General features: G+C 40.3%; 1 protein-coding gene across 1 annotated transcript in view; it reads right to left on the bottom strand.

Moving 5' to 3' along the window:
* TBC1D5 (TBC1 domain family member 5) overlaps positions 1-23468 on the bottom strand; it is a 480265-nt gene that overhangs the window by 5084 nt on the left and 451713 nt on the right. The window contains exons 22-23 of the mRNA XM_077811294.1: positions 7578-7657; positions 7040-7216 (exon numbers count right to left, since the gene is read on the bottom strand). Of these exons, the coding sequence (XP_077667420.1) occupies positions 7040-7216; positions 7578-7657 (257 nt within the window). The remainder of the gene's footprint in view (positions 1-7039; positions 7217-7577; positions 7658-23468) is intronic.

The raw sequence follows: 23468 nt of genomic DNA, 5'->3' as shown, positions 1-23468 counted from the left end.
CCGTACAGGAAGCAGTTTGTTCATTTACCAGGGATCATGACTGGGTGCCTAGTCAATTTCATACAGCTACCCCTGAATAAGAATACAATCTGGCAAACAGTTTGACATGGGATAAGCAGTGAATCCTCCTTAGCCTGAGGTGAGATGAACTTGATTCTAACTTGTTAGATACACAGTAACACAAGAGTGAGAAAAGGGAAAAGATGCGGAAGGAGCAGCTGGAGGAACATGTGTGTCAGTTATGTAAGGCTCATATAGGCAATGGTGTGCTAAGCAGGGGCAACTCCATCAACAATGATTTTTCAGGCAAAGTTATATTTCCCAGCATAATGTAACTTTAGGGTAAGAGATGGGTGGCTTTGGTAGAGGGGAAAAAGAATAAAATAAAAGATAGGGAATAGCGTGAATGAGATAGAGACAGATTAGTAACACAGTACCTAAAATTATGTGCTGCAAAAAGAAAAGGAGGACTTGTGGCACCTTAGAGACTAACAAATTTATTTCAGCATAAGCTTTCGTGAGCTACAGATCACTTTATCGGATGCATGTAGCTCATGAAAGCTTATGCTCAAATAAATTTGTTAGTCGCTAAGGTGCCACAAGTCCTCCTTTTCTATTTGCGGATATAGACTAACAGGGCTGCTACTCTGAAACCTGTCATTAAGGTACTGGAGATCCATAACTTGCCTTTAGGTACCCCATGGACTCTTGCTGAATTTATTTTACTGTAGTTACTGCTGATAGCCATTTCCCATTGTCTCTCTTGTTCATTACACAAGAGTACTTTCTTGAAAGTCCTCAATCCATCAATGGATTGGGAGGATATATAAGAAACTTATGCTACTAGCTATTATGTAAGTAGTTGCTACAAATTATTAACAATTAACAAGGCAAAATATCAGCTGAGAGTGAAAAAGGTGAGAACAAAGAATTGTGACTCAGTACCTCAAGAACAAAGAAAAGTTTGTATTAAAGGGGTTCCAGAGACATTTCCACTAGCAATATGGAATATTTTTAAAAAAATCTTGTTTATATAACTTTAATATTAAACATTCTCATTTTTATTTATATTTTCTTCTATAAATAAATTACCCATTTTAATGATGTCTCTCCAATACAAATTGAAACATCTCACATTCAGCGTAGCAACAAAAATATGACATAAATCACAAGCAATAACAATTAACAATTATATAATTAACGGATCTAAAAACTTGACTTTAGCTGAATACTGTTGCTAATCGTTACATGCACACATCCCTTTTAAAATAACTTAATAAATAATTCATTTTCCTTTAGATGACCATTATAAAATTAATATAACCCAAATTGAACAAATTATTTTTAAGAGTTCCAAAAACTATTTAGTAAGTTCATAATGTAGTTAAAACTGACTGGTAGTAAATTTCCTACTCCTTTTGTGAATTTTAAAAAATGTTTTCACTACTCCAAGAAATTACAAACAAACAGATCTAATTTACAGACAGACACACCACACTATTTAAACACCTTTTGTATGATGAAACATATAATTCTTCTTTAATTACTGTTTTTGTTTCATCTGATCTATTTGAATTACCATCTTCATCATCTGTCAGTTAATCAGCTATCATGTCTAGGGCTCTGAGAACACAGACATGTGTAAAAGAATGGCCCAGCTCCAGAAATTAATCAAAAGTCTCCTGCTTGATTCCATGGACATTCATCACATAGCATTACAGAGAGCCAGATTAAGGTCTTCTGGGGCTGTAGGTTCCATTCCAAATTTCACGGTCTTCTTTTTCTTTTTACAACAGTAATGAAAGCTATTTTAAACACCCCGAGTTGACGTAACCCACTGTTCCTTGTTCCTTTTGGAAGCCCCTGACACACAGATACAAATTTAATTTTGAGCACTGAGTGTACTTTGTAATTCCAGCCCGATGGCATCATATTAGCCACTATTTCAGTCTTCCCAACTCTCTTGTCCAAGCTGGCTGCTACCCTAGGGAACCAAAGGCATTACCTAGCAAAACACTTACAAATAGGTTACCAGTGCGAGTGATCTTAAAGATATCTGTAAGGCAAACAGGCTGACTTCCTTAAGGCAGTGAACAGGCACGGCCTTAGCTAGTTCTACTGGGGGCCTGCTACTGCAGTTTCCTAAATTCTGAAATGTGCTGTCGCCTGGTTGGACATCCCTCTCCGCCTCTTAATAAAGGTAAAAGAAAGAAGCGTCATATAGTAACTTCTTTTCCTTATGGTTATGTTCTTCAATTTTTAGGCTACCCACATTTTTGGCTCCTAAACCTGGGTTTAATAGAAGTATGTACCCATTTCCTCCAACATGATATAAGGGCTTGCTATAAATATAGGTCCGTGTAAATAGAACACACTATTATTTTAATGCTGGTATTTCCAGAGGTAAAATATGTCTCCCCACTCCTTGCTCTGTCTGTTTCTCTTTCAGGAAACTCGCACTGACGTGAACCATGTTTTCTTCCATCTGCTGCCACTACTGAATAAATGAAAAATGACAGAATTATACTTCCAGCCGCTTTTGAAAGTGTACAACCTTTTGCCTGGTGCCATATGGCTTCTCCCAACATTTCTTCCTGATGAATATCAGCTACTAGTGTCAGGCTTATTTCAATTGCCTGCATACTGCCAACTAGCTAAAGCTAACAATAAGAATACATTTTAAGTAAGCCGAGAAAAAGAGCAGCAGCTCATTTTGTCTCCTTCTTGGGCTAGTTAAAGGAAAGATAATGTGTTAATTATTCAATATTTAGCAATGCAAGATTCCTATTTATCAACTGTATTGTTACCGAAATTAATGCTGTACATCTTATTTGAGGCTTATTCCACTGCAGCACAGCGTTAAAAATGGAACATTAGAAAAAAAAAAAAGTCCTCCCTATATGTGTAATTCTTTATAAAATGTCAAGTGCTAGAGCAATGTGCCACTAGGCCCATACATATAGCAGAGTATATATATATAATATATATATAAATATAGTATAAAAATACATAAAATATAGTGTAGCAGAGTATAAAAATATATAAATACAGCAGAGTGGTATAAATACTACTACTTAGCTTTTATATAGTGTTTTTCATCTTTGTATTGCAAAGTCAGTAGGTCAGTATCACTACTCCCATTTTACAGATGGGGAAACTGAGGTACGGTCTGGGATCTAAGTTTCTTTTTTGATTAATGAAGTGACAAATGACCAGTATCTAAAAAACACTGAAAGCCAATGGGCCAGATTTCAATCTCATTTACACTAATATAAATCTGCTGTAACACCATTGAAGTCAGCTGAATAACACTGGTGTGAGACTAGTGTACATGAGAGGAGATTTGGGCCCAAAACATTTTCCAGAGGTTCTGGAATATAAATGTAATTTCTACATAACAGACTCAGCAGCCATAAAAGGCCATACTAAATAGAATTACACACATTATTGCACTAGGAAAAAACCCACAAATACAGCAAAATTTATTTTGCTGGAAATACATTAAATAGGAATGAAACTAAAGCAATACAACATGTTCTAAATAATTAACATTTAGAACTTTTTAAACTTTCTGCTGTATTCAGAAAATGCTTCCAGCTTGACCTGGAAACATCATCGTAGCACATTACCCTCATTAAGACTAAAAAGCTGACCTGTGGTCCTGTTTCGAAAAAAATTAATTAATGCTCTCTTTTCACAGGCTACTAAACTTAGCGGTTTTTATCTTTTAATTTTCATTACACTGGCTCAAAACATCCTCTCTTTTTACTTGATTTTACTCATAAAAGATAAACACAATGTAGTCAAAAACAGCAAAGAATGCTGGGGTTTTAATATTTCTTCCCAACAATAAGCAGTTCTAAAACTAATTTCTTGTTTTTGTTACTATAATAAACTGATGCTCATTACTATAATTGGAGCTCCCAGAAGGTAAGATGAGAGAAAGCTAATAAGAAAAAATTCACTGTACCCTAAACTGAAAATATACCATAATCTGCAGATATTAACCATTTAAAGCTCAAAACCTTATTAAATGTTTTATCAGGGTTAGATTGCACAACCCTTACCACATTTGCCAGCAGTTACTCATGAGTAGCCCCATTGATACCAATGTGAGAATAAATCCTTACCAGCCTGAGTAATGTTCGCACAATCTAACACAGTGTGTTGTGTTATACTGTATCTTTCATTTTATACTGTGAATCAACGTTAAGGATTATTAAAAATAAGGCATCTGCCATTTCAATACTAAGGCACAAATATTTCTTATGTAAAGAGTGAGAAGCTATAGTACCAAAATAGGGGATGTCATTAGACATGCAATCCCGTATGCAATCCTGTTGTGGCTGTGTTGGTCCCAGGATACTAGAAAGACAAGGTGGGTGAGATAGTATCTTTTATTGGACCAACTTCTGTTGGAGAGAGAGACAATCTTTTGAGCTTACGGAAGTCACAGATGTCATTACTGCTTTAACCGCTTTTGTTAAAACCAGACTTTTTTGTCATATTGAAGGCATTGGTTAAACCCGTGTTAGCCCATATGTACTCCAGTGGGCTGCCAATGGAGTTTAACCACTGCCTTCAATATGGCAGAAAAGCCTGGTTTTAATAACCATGGTTAAAAGCACTAATGACATCTGTGATGAACTGGGAGTTCTTTCTGTACCACTTCTGAACTTTGGATGATTTTATGAAATTGTATCATGAAATTACTGTGTCATGGAATGCCTATATGTATGTGGATCCCCAATGAGTTAGCAGGGTTGTGCCATGCCTGTGCCAGGCCAGAGACAATGGTGATTAATCAGCACTCAGCGATAGTTTATTCAAAGTAAAACAACTTGGGACTACAGGTTTGCTCTACTTGGGAGAAGACACTTTCTCCTTTTGTCTGAAGGGAGGGAGGAGGGTAGCAGTGGAAAGTTATCAAAAGGCTGAAGAAAAGAAGTCTGTGACCCCAGCCGGAATTTATTAAAGGACTCACAGGGAGGAACTAGGGGAGAGAGTCATTTTGTACCGGATTAAGACGAGGGAGGCTGCTGCAGTGGCAGTGTAGGAAAGGAGGTGGAGGGCCCTGCCTGCCTGCTGGAATATAGATGGTAGCCCAAGGATCTCAAGAGAAGGATGAGCCAGTGAGGGATGCTGCATTTAGGATATTTTATATGATCTGTACTCTCCTGTGCTTTATCTGTTGACTGCAATCATAAGTACAGGTTGATAGATTGAGCAAAGTGTGTGCGTGTGTGTGTGGGCTGCTTCACAACTACTGTGGTGTACCTGAGGGATTTAAATTATGAACCAGTAGCTTCACACATTTTGGGGGTGGAGTTCTGGGACAGGGGTGTGTTTCATTACTAGGGAGTCTTGAAGTGGGGCTAGGCAGCTGGACAGAGGGTCCAAACACTCAGAAAGGGGGTGCAGTTACTAGGTCTCACCCTGAGGGTATGTCTAGGGACTCCGAGATTGGGGTAGTGGCTGGACTCTGTTCAGATTCCACGAGCTTAACACACCCCCTGAGGAGCTAGAGCAAAGAGGCTTGGATTCCCCTCACAGCAGTCCTAGCAGGTGGCCGTGAAGGGGTGCTCAATAGGATCTGTGACAACATCCATTATAAATGAACTTTTAAACATAAATGTAAAAGCCTTTTATCTTTGCATCTAACGTAATTAAGTAAAATAAGATGTATTTTATTTTTAATATTGAAATACTATTTTGAACAGCTGTTAAAAGCAAGGGATTTTTTATTATAAATCACACCATCCTATTTCACTAGGTTTAGGTAAGTAATTCTTCTTTCTATTTCCTTTCATTCACTCCTTCAGCACTGCTGAGTTGATTCAACAAGCTGCAGTAGAAAACTGAGAACAGACTAGACTGGACCATGGCAACGATAATGCGGCTATTGATTCCCGATGTTGTTGGTTTTGATACTGGTGCTGGTGTATGGGATATTTAACTTCAGAACTCTGCTGATGTGCTCTTCTTGGGAATTATACATTAATCTGCATACATAGTTATTTGTTCATATAAGATCATAGCTCAACTAAATGAAAAAACCATGTGCGATGCAACCTTGTGCTGCCATGGATGGAAATAAATCTATTGCCCTGTAAACATGTTTTTCATGCGGGATGAAAGCATCATATTGATTCAAGGAGAAAGCCAATACAGAAACCTCAAACGACTGAAAGGAAATGGGAGGTTAAAGTGATCTCCTAGCTGTATCTTTTTTTGGCCCTTGAGGATGGATACATTGGTGCAATGCAGTAATCTGCTGTTGCATAATGGAATTCTAGAGGACAGAGGCAATGAAAATAGTCTACCCACAGGAAAAAGTTTGCCCTCAGTTTTTAAATCCCCAGCACCAATAATACCTTTATAGCTCTCTTTAAAAATATATTTTCAATCTTTTAAAATATGAAACTCATTTACTGAGAAGCAGCTGAGATAACTATTTAGAAAAAACAAAAAACAACTGTAATTGATTTACCTATTCTTGAAGGGCCCAATCCTGCACCAATGTAGTCAATGGGAGTTTTGCAACTGACTTCAATGGGAGTAGGATTGTGCTCAGAGCCTTATCTAGCAGTGAACAACGTTCCACTATCAGAAAGGAGGCAAGGCTTCTGGGAAGAAGGAGCAGGACACTACTTAGCAGAGTGAGTTGGGATCTATCAGCAACGAAGGGAGAGTCAAATAGCAAAGGCGAAGAGGAAAAGCAGGGAACCAAGAAAAGGGATCAAACAGGGATAAAAAACATCACAGAGAAATTCAAACCCTGGAAAGACTGATTCAACTAAGGGATCTCTAGGTCTTATTTGCTATTGTATCAACTTATAAACAAAGTTATTTAATTAGAACAAATTTTTTTAATTGCATTCTTAGATAAATGTCTGAATCACAAAAATAAGTTTTCTAAATTGTCACAAGACAATTTGTGAAACTTTAGGAACTTTTGAAAAATGTTCTAAAGATGTTTATTGAATGCACATTTTTTCCATCAGGTTATCAGCAACTTGGCTGAAATGGATGTATTTACCTGAAGCGTTGAGAGGAAGTGTTGCTTTGCCATAACAGATCCTTTTAGGGCATCACCCATCTCCTTGTTCTGACTGCTGGAACAGTAATGATCATCTTCTATTGTGATTTGCTCATTCTCTTCAGCCTCCAGCTGGCTCTGGTTGAAACGCAGGGAACCCTTTAGAATATCCTTGATCTATTTGCCAAACAGGAGGAAAAATAATTCAGAACATTAGGAAAAATCTAAAATATCTGAAGCTTGGGCTAATGAACCCAAAGCAGACAGTCTGCCTTTCATGCACTATATATTTTGTAAATGATTTACTATATTTTTTGAAGAAGAAAACAACATTAATGGTAATACTTGCACTATTTAAAGGATCAAGCACCAGTGAAACAGGGTTCTACCAGAAACTGGAAACCACAAAGCACCTAAGATATTTAAAAAGAACAAGAGCTTGACCTCTCTATGGTTCAATTTCACCTCCAGAAAAAGAGGATTTGTAAAACTTAATATATTTAATATTTGTAAAGCTGAATTTGGTCAATATCTGTACCTGCTTCAAGCCTGCCAGCGATACCAGAATTTCATCTTCTTTCTCCAAGTGTTCCTGTAATATGACCTCTTGAATATTTCCTGCAACACAAAGAACAATATTTTCCTAAATGATCACGTAGTACTTATCTGCCACCAACCTAAAGTCAGCATGAGCATGCTCAGATATTCGCACCATGTCTCATGCTGTCATGCAAACAGTCACACACATATAGACCTACAGCTTGGCACCTTTACTCATTGTAGAAGGGGATTAGAAACTTGGCTAGCCAAATCTACACACCAGTCAGAACTCCCACAATGACGCTGTGCTATTAAAAGATTTGACTGCCAATTGAATCAATCAGGACACAAAACACACATACTATTCCTGATCCCTAGAAGAAAGCTGATGGCTATAACCTTCATGATCTCCACAGATATTAAGTTGGAATAATAGAGTATCAGGGTTGGAAGGGACCGCAGGAGGTCATCTAGTCCAACCCCCTGCTCAAAGCAGGACCAATCTGCAACTGAATCATCCCAGCCAGGGCTTTGTCAAGCCTGACCTTAAAAACCACAAAGGAGATTCCACCACCTCTCTAGGTAATCCATCCCAGTGCTTCACCACCCTCCTAGTGAAAAATATCCAACCTAAACCTCCCCCACTGCAACTTGAGACCATTACTCTTCGTTCTGTCATCTGCTACCACTGAGAACAGTCTAGATCCATCCTCTTTGGAACCCCCTTTCAGGTAGGTGAAAGCAGCTATCAAATCCCCCCTCATTCTTCTCTTCCGCAGACTAAACAATCCCAGTTCCCTCAGCCTCTCATAAGTCATGTGTTCCAGTCCCCTAATCATTTTTGTTGCTCTCCACTGGACGCTTTCCAGTTTTTTCACATCCTTCTTGTAGAGTGGGGCCCAAAACTGGACACAGTACTCCAGATGAGGCCTCAACAATGTCGAATAGAGGGGAACGATCACGTCCCTCCATCTGCTGGCAATGCCCCTACTTATACAGCCCAAAATGCCGTTAGCCTTCTTGGCAACAAGGGCACACTGTTGACTCATATCCAGTTTCTCGTCCACTGTAACCCCCCAGGTCCTTTTCTGCAGAACTGCTGCCTAGCCATTCGGTCCCTAGTCTGTAGCGGTGCATAGGATTCTTCCGTCCTAAGTGCAGGACTCTGCACTTGTCCTTGTTGAACCTCATCAGATTTCTTTTGGCCCAATCCTCTAATTTGTCTAGGTCCCTCTGTATCCTATCCCTACTTACATAGCAATAGTTATCTGTGGACCCCTTAAATTTGTGTGCACTCTGCAATTCTAGTTCTGCTAATTCCTAATGCCAGCACTGATGCTAGAGTTCCCTGGTCCTTGTGTACCAAGAGTGAAATCCTCACCTCTGCTCCCTCCCCTTTATTCTGGGTAAAAGAGCCGGAGCAGAGTAAAGGGACCTTAATAGTCTTATATCTGGCTGGAGAAGGAAGACAGTTGAAAGTCTGTACTTCAAAGATCCCCCTTGCAAGCCCTGGCACAGGGGATTTACTGAGTCCAGAATGGGTATATCAGAGGAAGGGACACAGTACACAGTGACATGGAGATTTTGGGCCATGCTGTAGCCCACAGGGCAACCATAACCGAGGCAGGCCCCAGAGCTGACTAAACTATGCCAGGAACCTCTCCATCCACCTTAACCCTCCTCTCTCCTTGGGCTTTGAGTTCTGTGCCATGCCTCAGAGGCACAACACAGAACAACAAACTTATGTTTGATACCTGCTGCACTGGAATGCAACGAGGGAAGGGAAAAGCTTCTCGGTGCCCTTCCCCACCCCAGCGTACTAAGCTTCATGCTAACCTACCCCTTTACTGGCATTCATCAGGGAACAATGCTTTGCTACTTGTGAACAATGTTATCATCCTACACTCTTGCTAATAAAAATGTTATATCACTAACACCATGCCCTGTCATCATCAGCATTTTTATTTTAAAAAACAAACCCTGAATGTTCAGGACAAGAAAGAATGAAAAGTCAAGCTTTTGTTACAGACGACACTGACAGGGATAAAGATGGTGGTGTTGTCAACAGTGACAGACTATGGGACTGCAGAAGGTTTCATAGGAGAGAACAGGAGTACAGTTTGGCCACGTTAAATTTAAGATTAATACATGTAGAACAAGATGAGAGAGAGTGGAGATGAGATATACAACTGGGTCAGAAGAAGACAGGTTAGAAAGGCAGATCTAAAGAGACTGGTGTAAAGATGGTAGTTCACATCATTGATGGTAATTGAGAACAGATCAGATCACCCAGAGATAGATGTAAAGACAGAAGAAAAAGGGACAAGTGTGACCCTAGGCACACTTGTATTCATATCCTGCACACTACTCTAATAATATCTGTACAAAATATGTCTTGTGAAGTATCATATGAAAGCTAGCAACATGCTGGTTGTTAAGATCTTTGTAAAAATGTATGTTTTAACCTTACATGTGAAGTTAAGAATTCCCTCTGTATGATGTTACTAGAGCATGTTTAAGACAAAAATATTCCAGCCTAGATAAAATTGATAAATAGGTCTGTCCTAGACAAAGAAACGTTGGTTTACCTCAATTACATATTAGCTAAATTAGTGGGGTTATCTTGAGTCGGAATGCAAGAGACAGAACTAACATGGCTCCTGAAACTCAGAGAGAGACACGAGATTGAACTCCCAGGAGGCCTTCCAGACTTGTAAGACAAAGAAATTCCTTTGGGAATACAAGGAACAGAGACACACTCCATCTCAATCCTTCATCTTAAGGAGACAAAGAAATCAAGTGATCTAATCTCTGAGATAGGTCCCAGCCAGGTCAGCCAGTAAAAAGCTGGAAAGAAGACTGTGGGTGAGAGGAAAAGCCATCTTGAACAAAAACTGCATCTTGCTAGATTAAGTTTTAGATGTTTAGATTCGTGTTTTTACTTTTATTTGCTTGTAACCATTTCTACTTTTACCTCTTTTAGTTGGTATCACTTTATCCATGCTCTTTTGTTAATAAACCTGTTTTACTTTTACTATAAACCAATTCAGTGCTGTGTTTGAAAAGATGGATCTATTTACCCCCATTAAATTAATAAGCTATGTCTGACAGAACAGTGAACTTCATATCTTCTTTGACTGCACAGTGGGAGGGGCTGTGCATTGCAGAGAAACATCTCTGAGGAGCTTGGGAGCTGGACTTTGCTGATTGTTACCTGCAAGGCAAGGTCTGGGCTATGTGTTTGCTGGTGAGGAAGGTGGTTTGCTGCTGCTGTGTCATGGAGCGGACACAGAGTCTACTCACTAGCAAAACTTGCTCTTGTTGAGACAGAGTGGAAACACTGTCTCACAGTTCTGGGTATCTCCAGAAAAGTGTTCCAGCAAGAAACTCCATAAAATGGGGAAAGGGGTGGCGATCCACACACAAAATGAGATGCTGATGGAATGATCGGAGAGTTAGAAGGAACAGGAGAGCCATGAAAGCCCAGGGAGGAAAGGATTTCAGGGAATAAGGTGTAAAAAGCAGCTGGGGGAAATGGGGGTGAGGTGGACTTGAGTTACTAGATTACATGAACATTATTTAGCATCTGTACAGTGCAGTTATTAAGAAGTCAACTGTAGCTGTGAACTAGAGCAATGGACTAAAATGTAAGAATGAAAACTGGATAGTGACAAATGTTAATCCTATGATTCCAAGGTCCATTACAAAGAAGCTGAACTATGGAGGATGGAATTAATATGAAGCTAGATCTCTTTGCAAATATGTTTCCTGTTATTCATTATTTTGCTCTGTATTAAATATTTTCCTCCTGCACTGCTGCAGTCTGTCACTATATTAAATCAGTGGTTTTCAATCTTTTTTCATTTGCAGGCCCCTAAACAATTTCAAATGGAGATACAGACCTCTTTGGAAAGCTTAGACATAGTCTAAGTACCCCCAGGAGCCTGCAGACCACAGGTTGAAAACCACTGTTCTATGGTAATAACAACCTTTTGCGGACCCCCTAGGCATAGTCTGTGGACCCCCAGGAGTCCTCAGGGAACTGATGGGCAGGATCCCCTGGGAGAATAACATGAGGGGGAAAGGAGTCCAGGAGAGCTGGCTGTATTTTGAAGAATCCTGATTGAGGTTACAGGGACAAACCACCCCGATGTGTCGAAAGAATAGTAAATATGGTGGGCAACCAGCTTGGCTTAACAGTGAAATCCTTACTGATCTTAAACACAAAAAAGAAGCTTACAAGATGTGGAAGACTGGACAAATGACCAGGGAAGAGTATAAAAATATTGCTCGGGCAAGCAGGAGTAAAATCAGGAAGGCCAAATCACACCTGGAGTTGCAGCTAGCAAGAGATGTTAAGAGTAACAAGAAGGGTTTCTTCAGGTATGTTAGCAACAAGAAGAAAGTCAAGGAAAGTGTGGGCCCCTTACTGAATGAGGGAGGCAACCTAGTGACAGAGGATGTGGATAAAGGTAATGTACTCAATGCTTTTTTTGCCCCTATTGGTGGAGGTCCCGGACAACTGGAAAAAGGCCCATCTTTAAAAAAGGGAAGGAGGAGGATCCTGGGAACTACAGGCCAGTCAGCCTCACCTCAGTCCCTGGAAAAATCATGGAGCAGGTCCTCAAGGAATCAATTCTGAAGCACTTAGAGGAGAGGAAAGTGATCAGAAACAGTCAGCATGGATTCACCAAGGGCAAGTCATGCCTGACTAATCTAATTGCCTTCTATGACGAGATAACTGGCTCGTGGATGAGGGGAAAGCAGTGGACGTGTTGTTCCTTGACTTGAGCAAAGCTTTTGACAGAGTCTCCCACAGTATTCTTGCTAGCAAGTTAAAGAAGTATAGGCTGGATGAATGGACTACAAGGTGGATTGAAAGCTGGCTAGATTGTCGGGCTCAACGGGTAGTGATCAATGGCTCCATGTCTAGTTCGCAGCCAGTATCAAGCGGAGTGCCCCAAGGGTCAGTCCTGGGGCCGATTTTGTTCAATATCTTCATTAATGACCTGGAGGATGGTGTGGATTGCACCCTCAGCAAGTTTGCAGATGACACTAAACTGGGAGGAGAGGTAGATACGCTGGAGGGTAGGGATAGGATACAGAGGGACCTAGACAAATTAGAGGGTTGGGCCAAAAGAAATCTGATGAGGTTCAACAAGGACAAATGCAGAGTCCTGCACTTAGGACGGAAGAATCCCGTGCACCGCTACAGACTAGGGACCGAATGGTTAGGCAGCAGTTCTGCGGAAAAGGACCTGGGGGTTACAGTGGACGAGAAGGTAGATATGAGTCAACAGTGTGCCCTTGTTGCCAAGAAGGCCAATGACATTTTGGAATGTATAAGAAGGGGATTGCCAGCAGATGGAGGGATGTGATCGTCCCCCTCTATTCGACATTGTTGACGTCTCATCTGGAGTACTGTGTCCAGTTTTGGGCCCCACACTACAAGAAGGATGTGGAAAAATTGGAAAGAGTCCAGTGGAGGGCAACAAAAATGATTAGGGGACTGGAACACATGACTTATGAGGAGAGGCTGAGGGAACTGGGATTGTCTAGTCTGTGGAAGAGAAGAATGAGGGGGGATTTGATAGCTGCTTTCACCTACCTGAAAGGGGGTTCCAAAGAGGATGGATCTAGACTGTTCTCAGTGGTAGCAGATGACAGAATGAGGAGTAATGGTCTCAAGTTGCAGTGGGGGAGGTTTAGGTTGGATATTTTTCACTAGGAGGGTGGTGAAGCACTGGGATGGATTACCTAGGGAGGTGGTGGAATCCCCTTCCTTAGAAGTTTTTAAGGTCAGGCTTGACAAAGCCCTGGCTGGGATGATTTAGTTGGGGATTGGTCCTGCTTTGAGCAGGAGGTTGGACTAGATGACCTCCTGAGGTCCCTTCCAATCCTGATATTCTATTATTCTATCCAGCACCCAAGTTTTGTAAGCTATCCAGCACACGTTAATATCTGGGGAAAATAACTGATCAACGGGGAACCTGAATCATTAGGCTTTAGTTGGCTTTCATATTTTGCAGGGTTTTTGTGTGTCTATAACACTATTCCTCCCCCCTCACTCACACATGCATGGAAACGTGTTATAAAACAAGTATGCACAAAGACTAAGTGTGTGGGGGTAGGGAGGAGAAAATAAGTAATTCAGAACATACCTCAGATGTGGGACATTTACCTTTAAAATGCTATGAAAATAAGTCACAAAATAAAAGATGCAAGGGTCTCCACACGATGTAGAAATAATCCATTGTTGTTTCTGGTTTTTCAAAGCTACGGTTTCTTAATTCAACAATTCAAACCTTAATATGGTAATGCATGAATAAGAAGGAAAACACCCATCCCCAGTTCTGCCCCCAGCTCTGCCTTCAGCTCAAGCTCCTCTGCTGGAAGCTTTGGCTGGGCACTAATGGGGGGAAGAGGGCACAAGGACAGATTCCATTACTGGTAAGCGGGGTGCAGCAAGAAACGTTTGGGCACCACCATTCTATATTAAAGCACACACACACACCTAATTTTATTGTTCTCCCCAAGTTTGAGATCTTATATATGATTTGATTTTTTTTTTCTATTCATACAGTTGAATGGCCACATGATGAAGTTTTTTGCTTTAAAATATTTATCCTATCATGGAATTCTAATTCCTGACTTATGATTTTTTCATAATATAATAAAATCTTTATGAAAGTGTGCATTAGTATCAATCCCAAATCAAAGAAAATCTGAGAGCATCTTCCTATCTGCAGAATAAACACTAATGATATGCATTGAAGAACAACTGAATTATATGGCTTATAAATTATTTGCAAAGTCAAGTAAATCTATTTCTGTGCTAGACATATTTCTCTTAAAACATTGTTAAATGGCTGCTGTAGTTCAAAAGCTATCAAAACCCAAGGGGCAGAGCAGGACACGCATCACATATAGCTCAACATAAATAATAATGGAGCCACACGCACTCTTCAGAATTCAGCTACCATATCAAACAAAGGCTGCTTTGTTTTCAACAATGGCATACTTAGGAGTGATACCTCCTGAAAGTGTTTTTCATAACTGGTTAGGAATAAATGTCAGACACTGGTTGTCAAGCAAATGCTTCATTTAAATACTGTAGGAATCTCACCAAACATTCAATAACTATTCCCAAGGAAGATAATGTAATTTGCTGCCCAAACACGGCAAATCGATAAAAGTTTTGATTGGAAACAGGTTAGTTGAAACAGTTGTAGAATTACAATGAATAATAAACATTCATATCCTGCTCTCACACTTACCCAAACTTGTAAACAACACTCCATGAAAATTCAGTCTTGAATCAGGTATTGAAAAAGTTCAAGATTTCAGTTTTTTCCCTCAGTGAGAAAACTAATTTCTAAAGTTTAAATTAGACATTTTATCATTTTCTGTATAAAGATGGAAGAGTAAAATAATCCACAGTAGGTCCTAGCTGCACTATTTAGAGAAGACTTGTGCTCTTTGATGACTGAGCTCATATATATTGCAAGATGATGTGTAAAGTTAGTATGTAGTCACTGAATTCCCTAGACAGGGAAAGAGGCTGGTTGAAACCTATTAGATTTGCAATACAAATTATCTGTATGAATATGCAAAAATGATATGCACTGTGCCTAATTAGTTTTAGTTTCCTATTAAATAAGTTCTAATACACATTGAAAGACTATCAAACATTCAGTACAGCTACTGGCCATCTCCCTCCTTTGCAGTTGCTATAACTGGTTCCTACTTCAAAGGTTACAGCTGATACTGGAGCAACTGGTCCTCAAAGAGCAGGCCAGATTTAGAACCAGTCGCAACTGCTGTGACCAGGTGCTAGCCTTAGCCAGCCACACAGAATCCGGCCACCAGCAAAAATTAAAAACAGCAGCTGCATTCATTGATCTTTCTTCTGCATATGATACTGTATGGTGCAAAGGTCTCCTGCTGAAGTTATCATTAGCTTTCCCAGCCAATCAACCATCAGACTCATCACAGAGATGCTGAGTAACAGAATATTCACTGTGCACCTTGGTGAACCTACCAGCAAATTACAGAGACTGAACTATGCCTCCCAGAAGGATCCGTTTTAGTGCCTGCACTTTTCAATCTCTGTACCAGCGATATTTTGGTCACGTCATCCTTTAAATTCATCTATGCAGATAACATTGCGCTAGCAACACAAGTGTCCTCTTTGAAGGCCACAGAAATGGTCATAAACCACCACCTCTGGACCCTAGAGATATATTTCAAAGCTTTACGACTGAAACCCAACACTTGGAAACACTCATCTCTGCCTTCCACTTGAATAACCATGAAGCCAAAGTTCCACTGAAAGTGGACTTTTGTGATCTGCCTCTTTTGCGTAACCACAATCCACGGTACCCTTGAGACACCTTGATCAGATGCTGAGCTATCAACACCACCAAAAGATGATAAAGACAAGGGTTAACATCATCAAGAAGCTCGCTAGCATATCCCGGGGATGTGATGCATGCGTGCTTCAAACCTCAGCAGAAGCCCTGGTCTTGCCAACAGTGGAGTACTTAGCTTGGTGCAACTGCTCCCACACCAGTCTTGTTGACACCAAAATCAATGCTGTTCTCAAGATTGTTAGTGGTTCCCTCAAATCAATCCCAATACTGTGGATCCCAGTTTTGGCGGTCATCATGCCAGCCAACAGGTAAGACACTGCTGTGGTCCAGAGTACAACAGCATCCTGGCTGTTCTGGACCTGACTATACACCAAATATCTCAATTCACTGCCACTCTCCCGACTCAAATCCAGGAAGCCTTTCTGGATCTCCACGTCAGCACTGCAGGTCAATGGAAAGGACATCAGCCCTTGCTGGCTCGAATCATGGGCCGCTTGTGATATCCCAGACAAAGCCTTGTTTGAAAATCCAACAAAAGTAGTCCTGGGATTCTGCCTTCCCCACAGGCAGCAGACTGCACTCGACCAAGTTTGGACAATGCATGGAAGGTTTGGATCTCTTTTCCACAAATGGAAAATCAAAGAATCAAATTGTGACCACAGTCAGGCACAAACCATGCAATACATAAACAGACAACAGCTGCGTTCTCGTTTACTGTGGTGGCACAAAGGGGATCCACCTAGCTATCCCAGAAGCATTAGAATGGCTATCAAATCTTATAATTCAATTATAATCCTAGCCCCTTGCTTTTCAAATGCCATACAAAAGAAGAATACAGACTCTACAAGAAACATTTCTCAAATATCTTTCTTGACTCTACTCTACATCTTTGTAAAAAGGAGAGCATAATGATGAGGACAAAATAACTCCTCAAATGGAATTTAGAGGAGAACCAGGAAACAGCAGATCTGTAAATTGGTCTCCAGACCCAAGGAAGATACTGCGAGTACCACTCAAGCACCACCTCTCCCACCAAAAAAGAACTACTTGGAATGTATGGATTTAATCCCTGAATACTGAGCATGGATCTACTAGAGGCCATCTGTTATGTGGAAGATTTTGTTTTCAGCAGTAACAAAAAAAAAGTGTCAGTAGAGGAAAACTGTGAGCATAATTTCCTGGATTTTAGGAAATTATCACTTTCCAGAAAAAATGACTGGACTACAAGGCCACTGAGTGTACAACAAAGGATGAGCTGCTTGAGTCAGTTAAGAACTGTTGTGATAACGGAAGACAGAAGGTGAATGGAAACATATGCTAATGGAGACACCAACTAGTTGGCACCCTATGGCATCCTGACCGGTAAAAGGTGGGGTTCCGTTTATTTCATATCTTAGAACCCGGAAGTAGGAAGAGACAGTAAGGGAATGAAATTTGCTGTTGACAATCAGAGGTGGCAGAGAGGAGGGGAAACCACAAAACATGAGAGATCTCTTCAGTGTACTTGTCCACTTCACTTCTTCATTTCCTCCTCTATTTCCACACCAATTCTTTATGGCAAATGTCTCCCCTACTAATCTCCACTCTTATCCTAGGTCTCTTGTGGCATTTACAGGCAGATAACACCTTCTGAGAGGAACTATCTTGAAACAGCTGCAGGCTTTTTTTTATGCTTGCTGCCTTGCCAGCGTTGGCTCCTGATCAATGATCTGTGCACACTAACACTGCCAGGAACACCGTAAATTTAGTTTTCCTCTTTATAGCCGTGGCTGAGATTACCAAGAACACTCTTCAAAGTCAGAATGAAGGAGGGCTAGCAACTTGCAACACTCACATTATCAGTTTAAGCCCCGGGTAAGGGATACTTAACCTGGGGACACCAAGATGAAAGATGCTTCATTTCAGTTCTAAATCTTTCCAAAACAGGACAAGAACAATTGAGTTCACACTGGTGTCAGGGATTCAATAAGATCGTGTATTTCATGCTTCACATACCAGTCCTGCAGTGTGACACTTATTGAAGAAAAAAGGTTTATAGGAAAGATTAAATAGGTGCTAAACTTCCAAGTTTCCTAGTATATCCGTAATGACACAACTTCTATTTCAGTAGCCCTACAATGAAGTAGAAAACATGAACTGATATCGCAGTCTCGTTTAATCTTAAAGTTCCCCATTTCCCTTTTATTTTATAGGAGAGTCTGCATTTTCATTATAATTGGATTGAATATGAAACTGGAATCCATATACCTCATTTAAAGTTGGCCGTCAGATCTGAAAATTAATATCTCTGCATGACCTATACAGACAGACAATGCAGTATAGTATATAGATGTTGATGCTTATTAACAAAACCCAACAAGTTTCCATTGGTTTCCTTTGCTTTTCATAATGAACATCCCCAGATGACAATGAGTGAATTATTTTCATTTTCAAGCTAATGGGTTTATGAAAGGTTAATTGTTTTGCATATGAAGACAACACTATCAAGGAATCAAAGTCTCATCCACCTCTCTCTTTTGTGGGTGCCATCTTTCAATATATCTCCATTGCACTGTTTTGAAAAGTAGTGCCTAAAAGGGTTTAAATGATAAAGGGATGTGGGTCTTTGAAATGTAAATTCATGAAATTTAATTTTTTTTATCTGCAGTGTAATGAACTGGTATTGAATAAAAATTGATTGCTTCACCTGACAGATATTTTGATATTGAGAAACAGCAATGATAAATACAGTGGGGCAAATGAAGCGACCTCTTTACGATGTACATTATTCAGCGTGGCCACAGACTGACCTGCGTTCACTTAGTGTAAACTTAACATTGTAGTGCAGACTACATTATTACTCTAAATTAAAGACATTGCAAGTGTGAAGTCCTGAAACTGAGGTAATAGAAAACTTTATATTGGTTAAAAGAAACCAATATTTCAGACTTCCTCCAGCTGGTTTTTCCTGTGTTTCTCTTGTAATATATTTCATGTATGTACTTGTACACAATATAGTTATAATTAATACACAGTAGTCACCTTTTAAAAGTCAACTATTTACCAACAGTTAATGTTCTGTTGTGCTGAACACCAGTTTTTCTCCCATAAGTAAAAAAGAAAGTGGAAACTGTCGATTTTTTTAATAGCAACTGCTGTACATATAAATATACACATGTTGTGGTCAGTGCAGAGGTGCATTAGCCCAAAAGAAGCACCGTGCCTCTGGAAGGAGTGTAAGGAGAATGTGGGCACTGTGCCACCTTTTGACAGCTTGCAGTGTGTTCTCCCCCTTTGCAAGGCAAGCCCTATGAAAAACATAGCAATGGCAGTGGTCCGAGACTTAGACTAGTCCTTAGACTAGTGGTACTAGACTTAAACTAGCCCTTGTTCTTGGCTGTTGCAGAGTGGCACCAGGGGATGGACCCCATCTTTTGTACTTGTGCAAGGCTAGTCACAATAGAGCCAAATATGTGGAGCTTTTATCCATGTGATAAATTGTATTTATGGCACACCATCAACTACATCCCTTGTAGTCTGCCCATCAAACCATCTCTACTCAGGCTGCTTCTAAAACTGCAAACTTATGCGCTGTTTCAAACAGTATTTATTTTTTTAAAAAACCTGTCAGAAAAAGTTTTCCTTCTTTCTCTCTATTTGTGGAATTTCTCCCCTTCTGCCAACACACTCATACACCAGAAATAAAACAAATAAATAAACTGGCCTGAAGTGGAAAATAAATAATATTCATTCCTGCACCAGTGATAGACTTACTATCCATCAACTATAACTAGAAATTGCAACCTATTCCAATGGAGAGCTGCATCTCTCTACTTTCTATTGATATAAAGCACTCACTTCCTGACCCAGCAAACTGCAGATGCTGGGCCGTAAAAGTACATATATGGAAAAGTTATTTTAGGCCATTATAGAGGTTTCTAAAATATATTTTATTGTCTGCTTCAGAGGTCTGTGTAGCTGAACTCAGTAAAAACAAGCAGAAGGATATATTGGATCTCAGATACTATTGTGACACAGTAAAATAAATAAATAAAACCTAGATAGATAGACCTAATACCAATAAACATTTTAAAATCTCTCTAAAACATTGTTAAAGGAGTTTTTCTATGAATATGTGGCATATGTAGAATAGATAATGGCATAGCATGCTATATGTGTTTTAACAGCAGGAATATGGGATGACCTTTGACATCAGTGAGTATGTCATCATCACAAACACAGGCCAATAAAAGCTTATACCACCCCTTAATGTAGTCTCTCTCAGCTATATCTATGTATTCACAAATTATATCTGTTAAGTGTTGTTCCAGTTATTAGTTACTACTTTGCTGTCAACCTAATTGCTCAAATTGAAGGGTTATGCAAAAATTAAGGGTTTAGAGTAACAGCCGTGTTAGTCTGTATTCGCAAAAAGAAAAGGAATACTTGTGGCACCTTAGAGACTAACCAATTTATTTGAGCATAAGCTTTCGTGAGCTACAGCTCACTTCATCGGAGGCATACTGTGGAAAGTGTAGAAGATCTTTTTATACACATAAAGCATGAAAAAATACCTCCTCCCACCCCACTTACCAGCAGGAAAGTGGGAGGACTGCTTGTGTTTTTTTGCAACACCAACCCTCTTGTTGCCAAGTTCAGTGAACTTGCAAAGTAGGCATGTTTTGTAACAGTGCCTGACTCTTGCTAACTTTGCTTTATATCAGTAGGGCCTGACTTCCGTTTGGGCTTTAGGCCTTACATCAGGCTCCTTATAACAGGCCTCATGTCTCAGGCTCTCTCTTTCTACTACACACACAGTTTAGGTCAAACAAGTCAAAACTAAAAAAGACTGAAGTGCAATAATTAATACACTTAATTTTTACTTCCATGACATGATTGGATCCTCAACAGCTTAAATATCATATGAAGCAAAGTACTACTTTACATTTATGAACTAAAAGGAAAACTCTCCTCTGCTGCTGAAGCTGTTTTGCCAGTCACAAAAACAACCTTGCAATTAATTAGAAGATTAAAATCCAAAGAATACACATGATTTTAATGTTGGACAGTTTGTGATTCTTCTGAGGTGAACTGAACCAAAACCACTTTAATATTAGAATCAGAGACAGAAAATAAATCCCCGGTACATATGGCTCAGTTGCCTTTGGACGCCTCGGGGCATGCTGCCCTATTGAGTAATGTATTCTTCCTGCAGTAACAGTAACTCTGAAAAATGCTAGGACATCTTAAAATGCTAATAAGGAGAGTCATAGTGAGATAAAACAAGAGTGTCCAATTTTAAGTACAGTGTATTCAAAAATTTGGAGCCTTACTTAAAATACAGGTTTTTTTCTCTGTCCTCTCTCTTTAAGGTAGGAGTTTGTAGTAGCAACAGCTTCAGATGAAAACCCAACTTGAGGAGGCAGGTGGAAAGGCTAGGGGGTGATTTAATAATCCTACTATGCACTGTCCTAATTGTTTTGATTTATCCGTTTTCTCCATTACATTTAGTTTGTATTTTGCTGTTTATGATTAGATATCTATTTCCCCACAGTTTCCCCATATCTTCACTATCACGTACCTACAGAGGACAAAACAAAGTTTGGTTTTCTTCATTCATCATAAGACTCGGTCTCTTTTTGTTTATTTTAGCACTGATGGGTTCTCCCCAAAACTGCAAAGCAGTAGCGTCACACCTGTTATCTGAAGCTGGTACAGTACAATAAGATTGACATCACATCATGAGGCATTATCTAGGCATTTGTGGAGTCCGTTCGGGGATTAGTGAGAGGAGAGTAATTTCTGTCTTATCTCTGCTGAAAAGTTTTAACTGAGGTCTAGAAATGAATGGCTGGGCTCTGTATCTACTGTCTCAGTTTCTGGATACAAAATGATGTGCCTGATGAAAAAGACTGTAATTTACGTTAAACACTGATGTACACTGCCAAAGTAATATTGCACACACTCCAACACATCTGCACCATTTATCTGGAAATCCTTAAGAAGCATTATTGACAGTTAGTGCTGAACTTGTGCCAGGACTCTAACTTAAAATTAAATTGATTCAAGTTGTAAAGTATAATTTTCTTCCCATTAATTATAAACTGTATTAGAAGAATGTTCTTTTCCTTTGGTTGCCTCCATTTTTTTCCCTGGGCTTCTCAATATACGGTTTAGGTTTGATAAATTTACTGACACCATATAAATTTCCTGAATATAGTCCCAAGACTATGATGGTGTTCTAATAGTCCTTTCAGTGTAATCTGCTGTTCCATCCACCTACAGTACACCTCTTCAGTGAAAACAAAGTTGTCTTTAACTTCATTCAAGCAGCTTTATCCCTTTCCACTAATTAGTAAGTCTAAACCTAGATTAGGAAATTAGAAGCTTGGCAACATGTGACCTCCAGAAGAAGAAGGGGGAATGTCCCGGTTCCAGCAACGCGGACACAGGTAACTAACCGCTTTCATGTTCTCTCCACAGGTACCATTGCGGAGAGTGGACCAGATGATATGTCTGGGGGAAGAAAGCAGAAGGAGACTCCGCTGGTTGGAAGGCATGAGATGCACTGTCCTGAGGTTGGGGGTTCCACGACCACCACTCCCAAGAGAAGGAGGCGGGTGGTGGTGGTCGGGGACTCTCTCCTCCGGGGGACTGAGTCACCTATCTGCTGCCCTGACCAGGAAAACCGAGAAGTCTGCTGCTTGCCAGGGGCTAAGATACGCGATGTGACGGAGAGACTGCCGAGACTCATCAAGCCCTCAGATCGCTACCCCTTCCTGCTTCTCCACGTGGGCACCACTGATACTGCCAAGAATGACCTTGAGTGGATCACTACGGACTACGTGGCTCTGAGAAGAAGGATAAAGGAGTTTGAGGCGCAAATGGTGTTCTCGTCCATCCTCCCCGTGGAAGGAAAAGGCCTGGGTAGGGACCGTCGAATCGTGGAAGTCAACGAATGGCTACGCAAGTGGTGTCGGAGAGAAGACTTTGGATTCTTTGACCATGGGATGGTGTTCCATGAAGGAGGAGTGCTAGGCAGTATATATGGTATATACCGTATATGGGCTCCACCTTACGAAGAGAGGGAAGAGCATCTTTGCGAGCAGGCTGGCTAACCTAGTGAGGAGGGCTTTAAACTAGGTTCACCGGGGGAAGGAGACCAAAGCCCTGAGGTAAGTGGGAAAGCGGGATACCGGGAGAAAGCACAGGCAGGAACGTCTGTGAGGGGAGGGCTCCTGTCTCATACTGAGAATGAGGGGCGATCAGCAGGTTATCTCAAGTGCTTATATACAAATGCACAAAGCCTTGGAAACGAGCAGGGAGAACTGGAGGTCCTGGTGATGTCAAGGAATTATGACGTGATTGGAATAACAGAGACTTGGTGGGATAACTCACATGACTGGAGTACTGTCATGGATGGTTATAAACTGTTCAGGAAGGACAGGCAGGGCAGAAAAGGTGGGGGAGTAGCACTGTATGTAAGGGAGCAGTATGACTGCTCAGAGCTCCGGTACAAAACTGCAGAAAAACCTGAG

The sequence above is a fragment of the Eretmochelys imbricata genome, chromosome 2, assembly GCF_965152235.1.
Source record: "Eretmochelys imbricata isolate rEreImb1 chromosome 2, rEreImb1.hap1, whole genome shotgun sequence".
Taxonomy (NCBI): domain Eukaryota; kingdom Metazoa; phylum Chordata; order Testudines; family Cheloniidae; genus Eretmochelys; species Eretmochelys imbricata.
The sequence above is the reverse complement of the archived record's forward strand: the minus strand, read 5'-3'. Positions and strand labels throughout refer to the sequence as shown.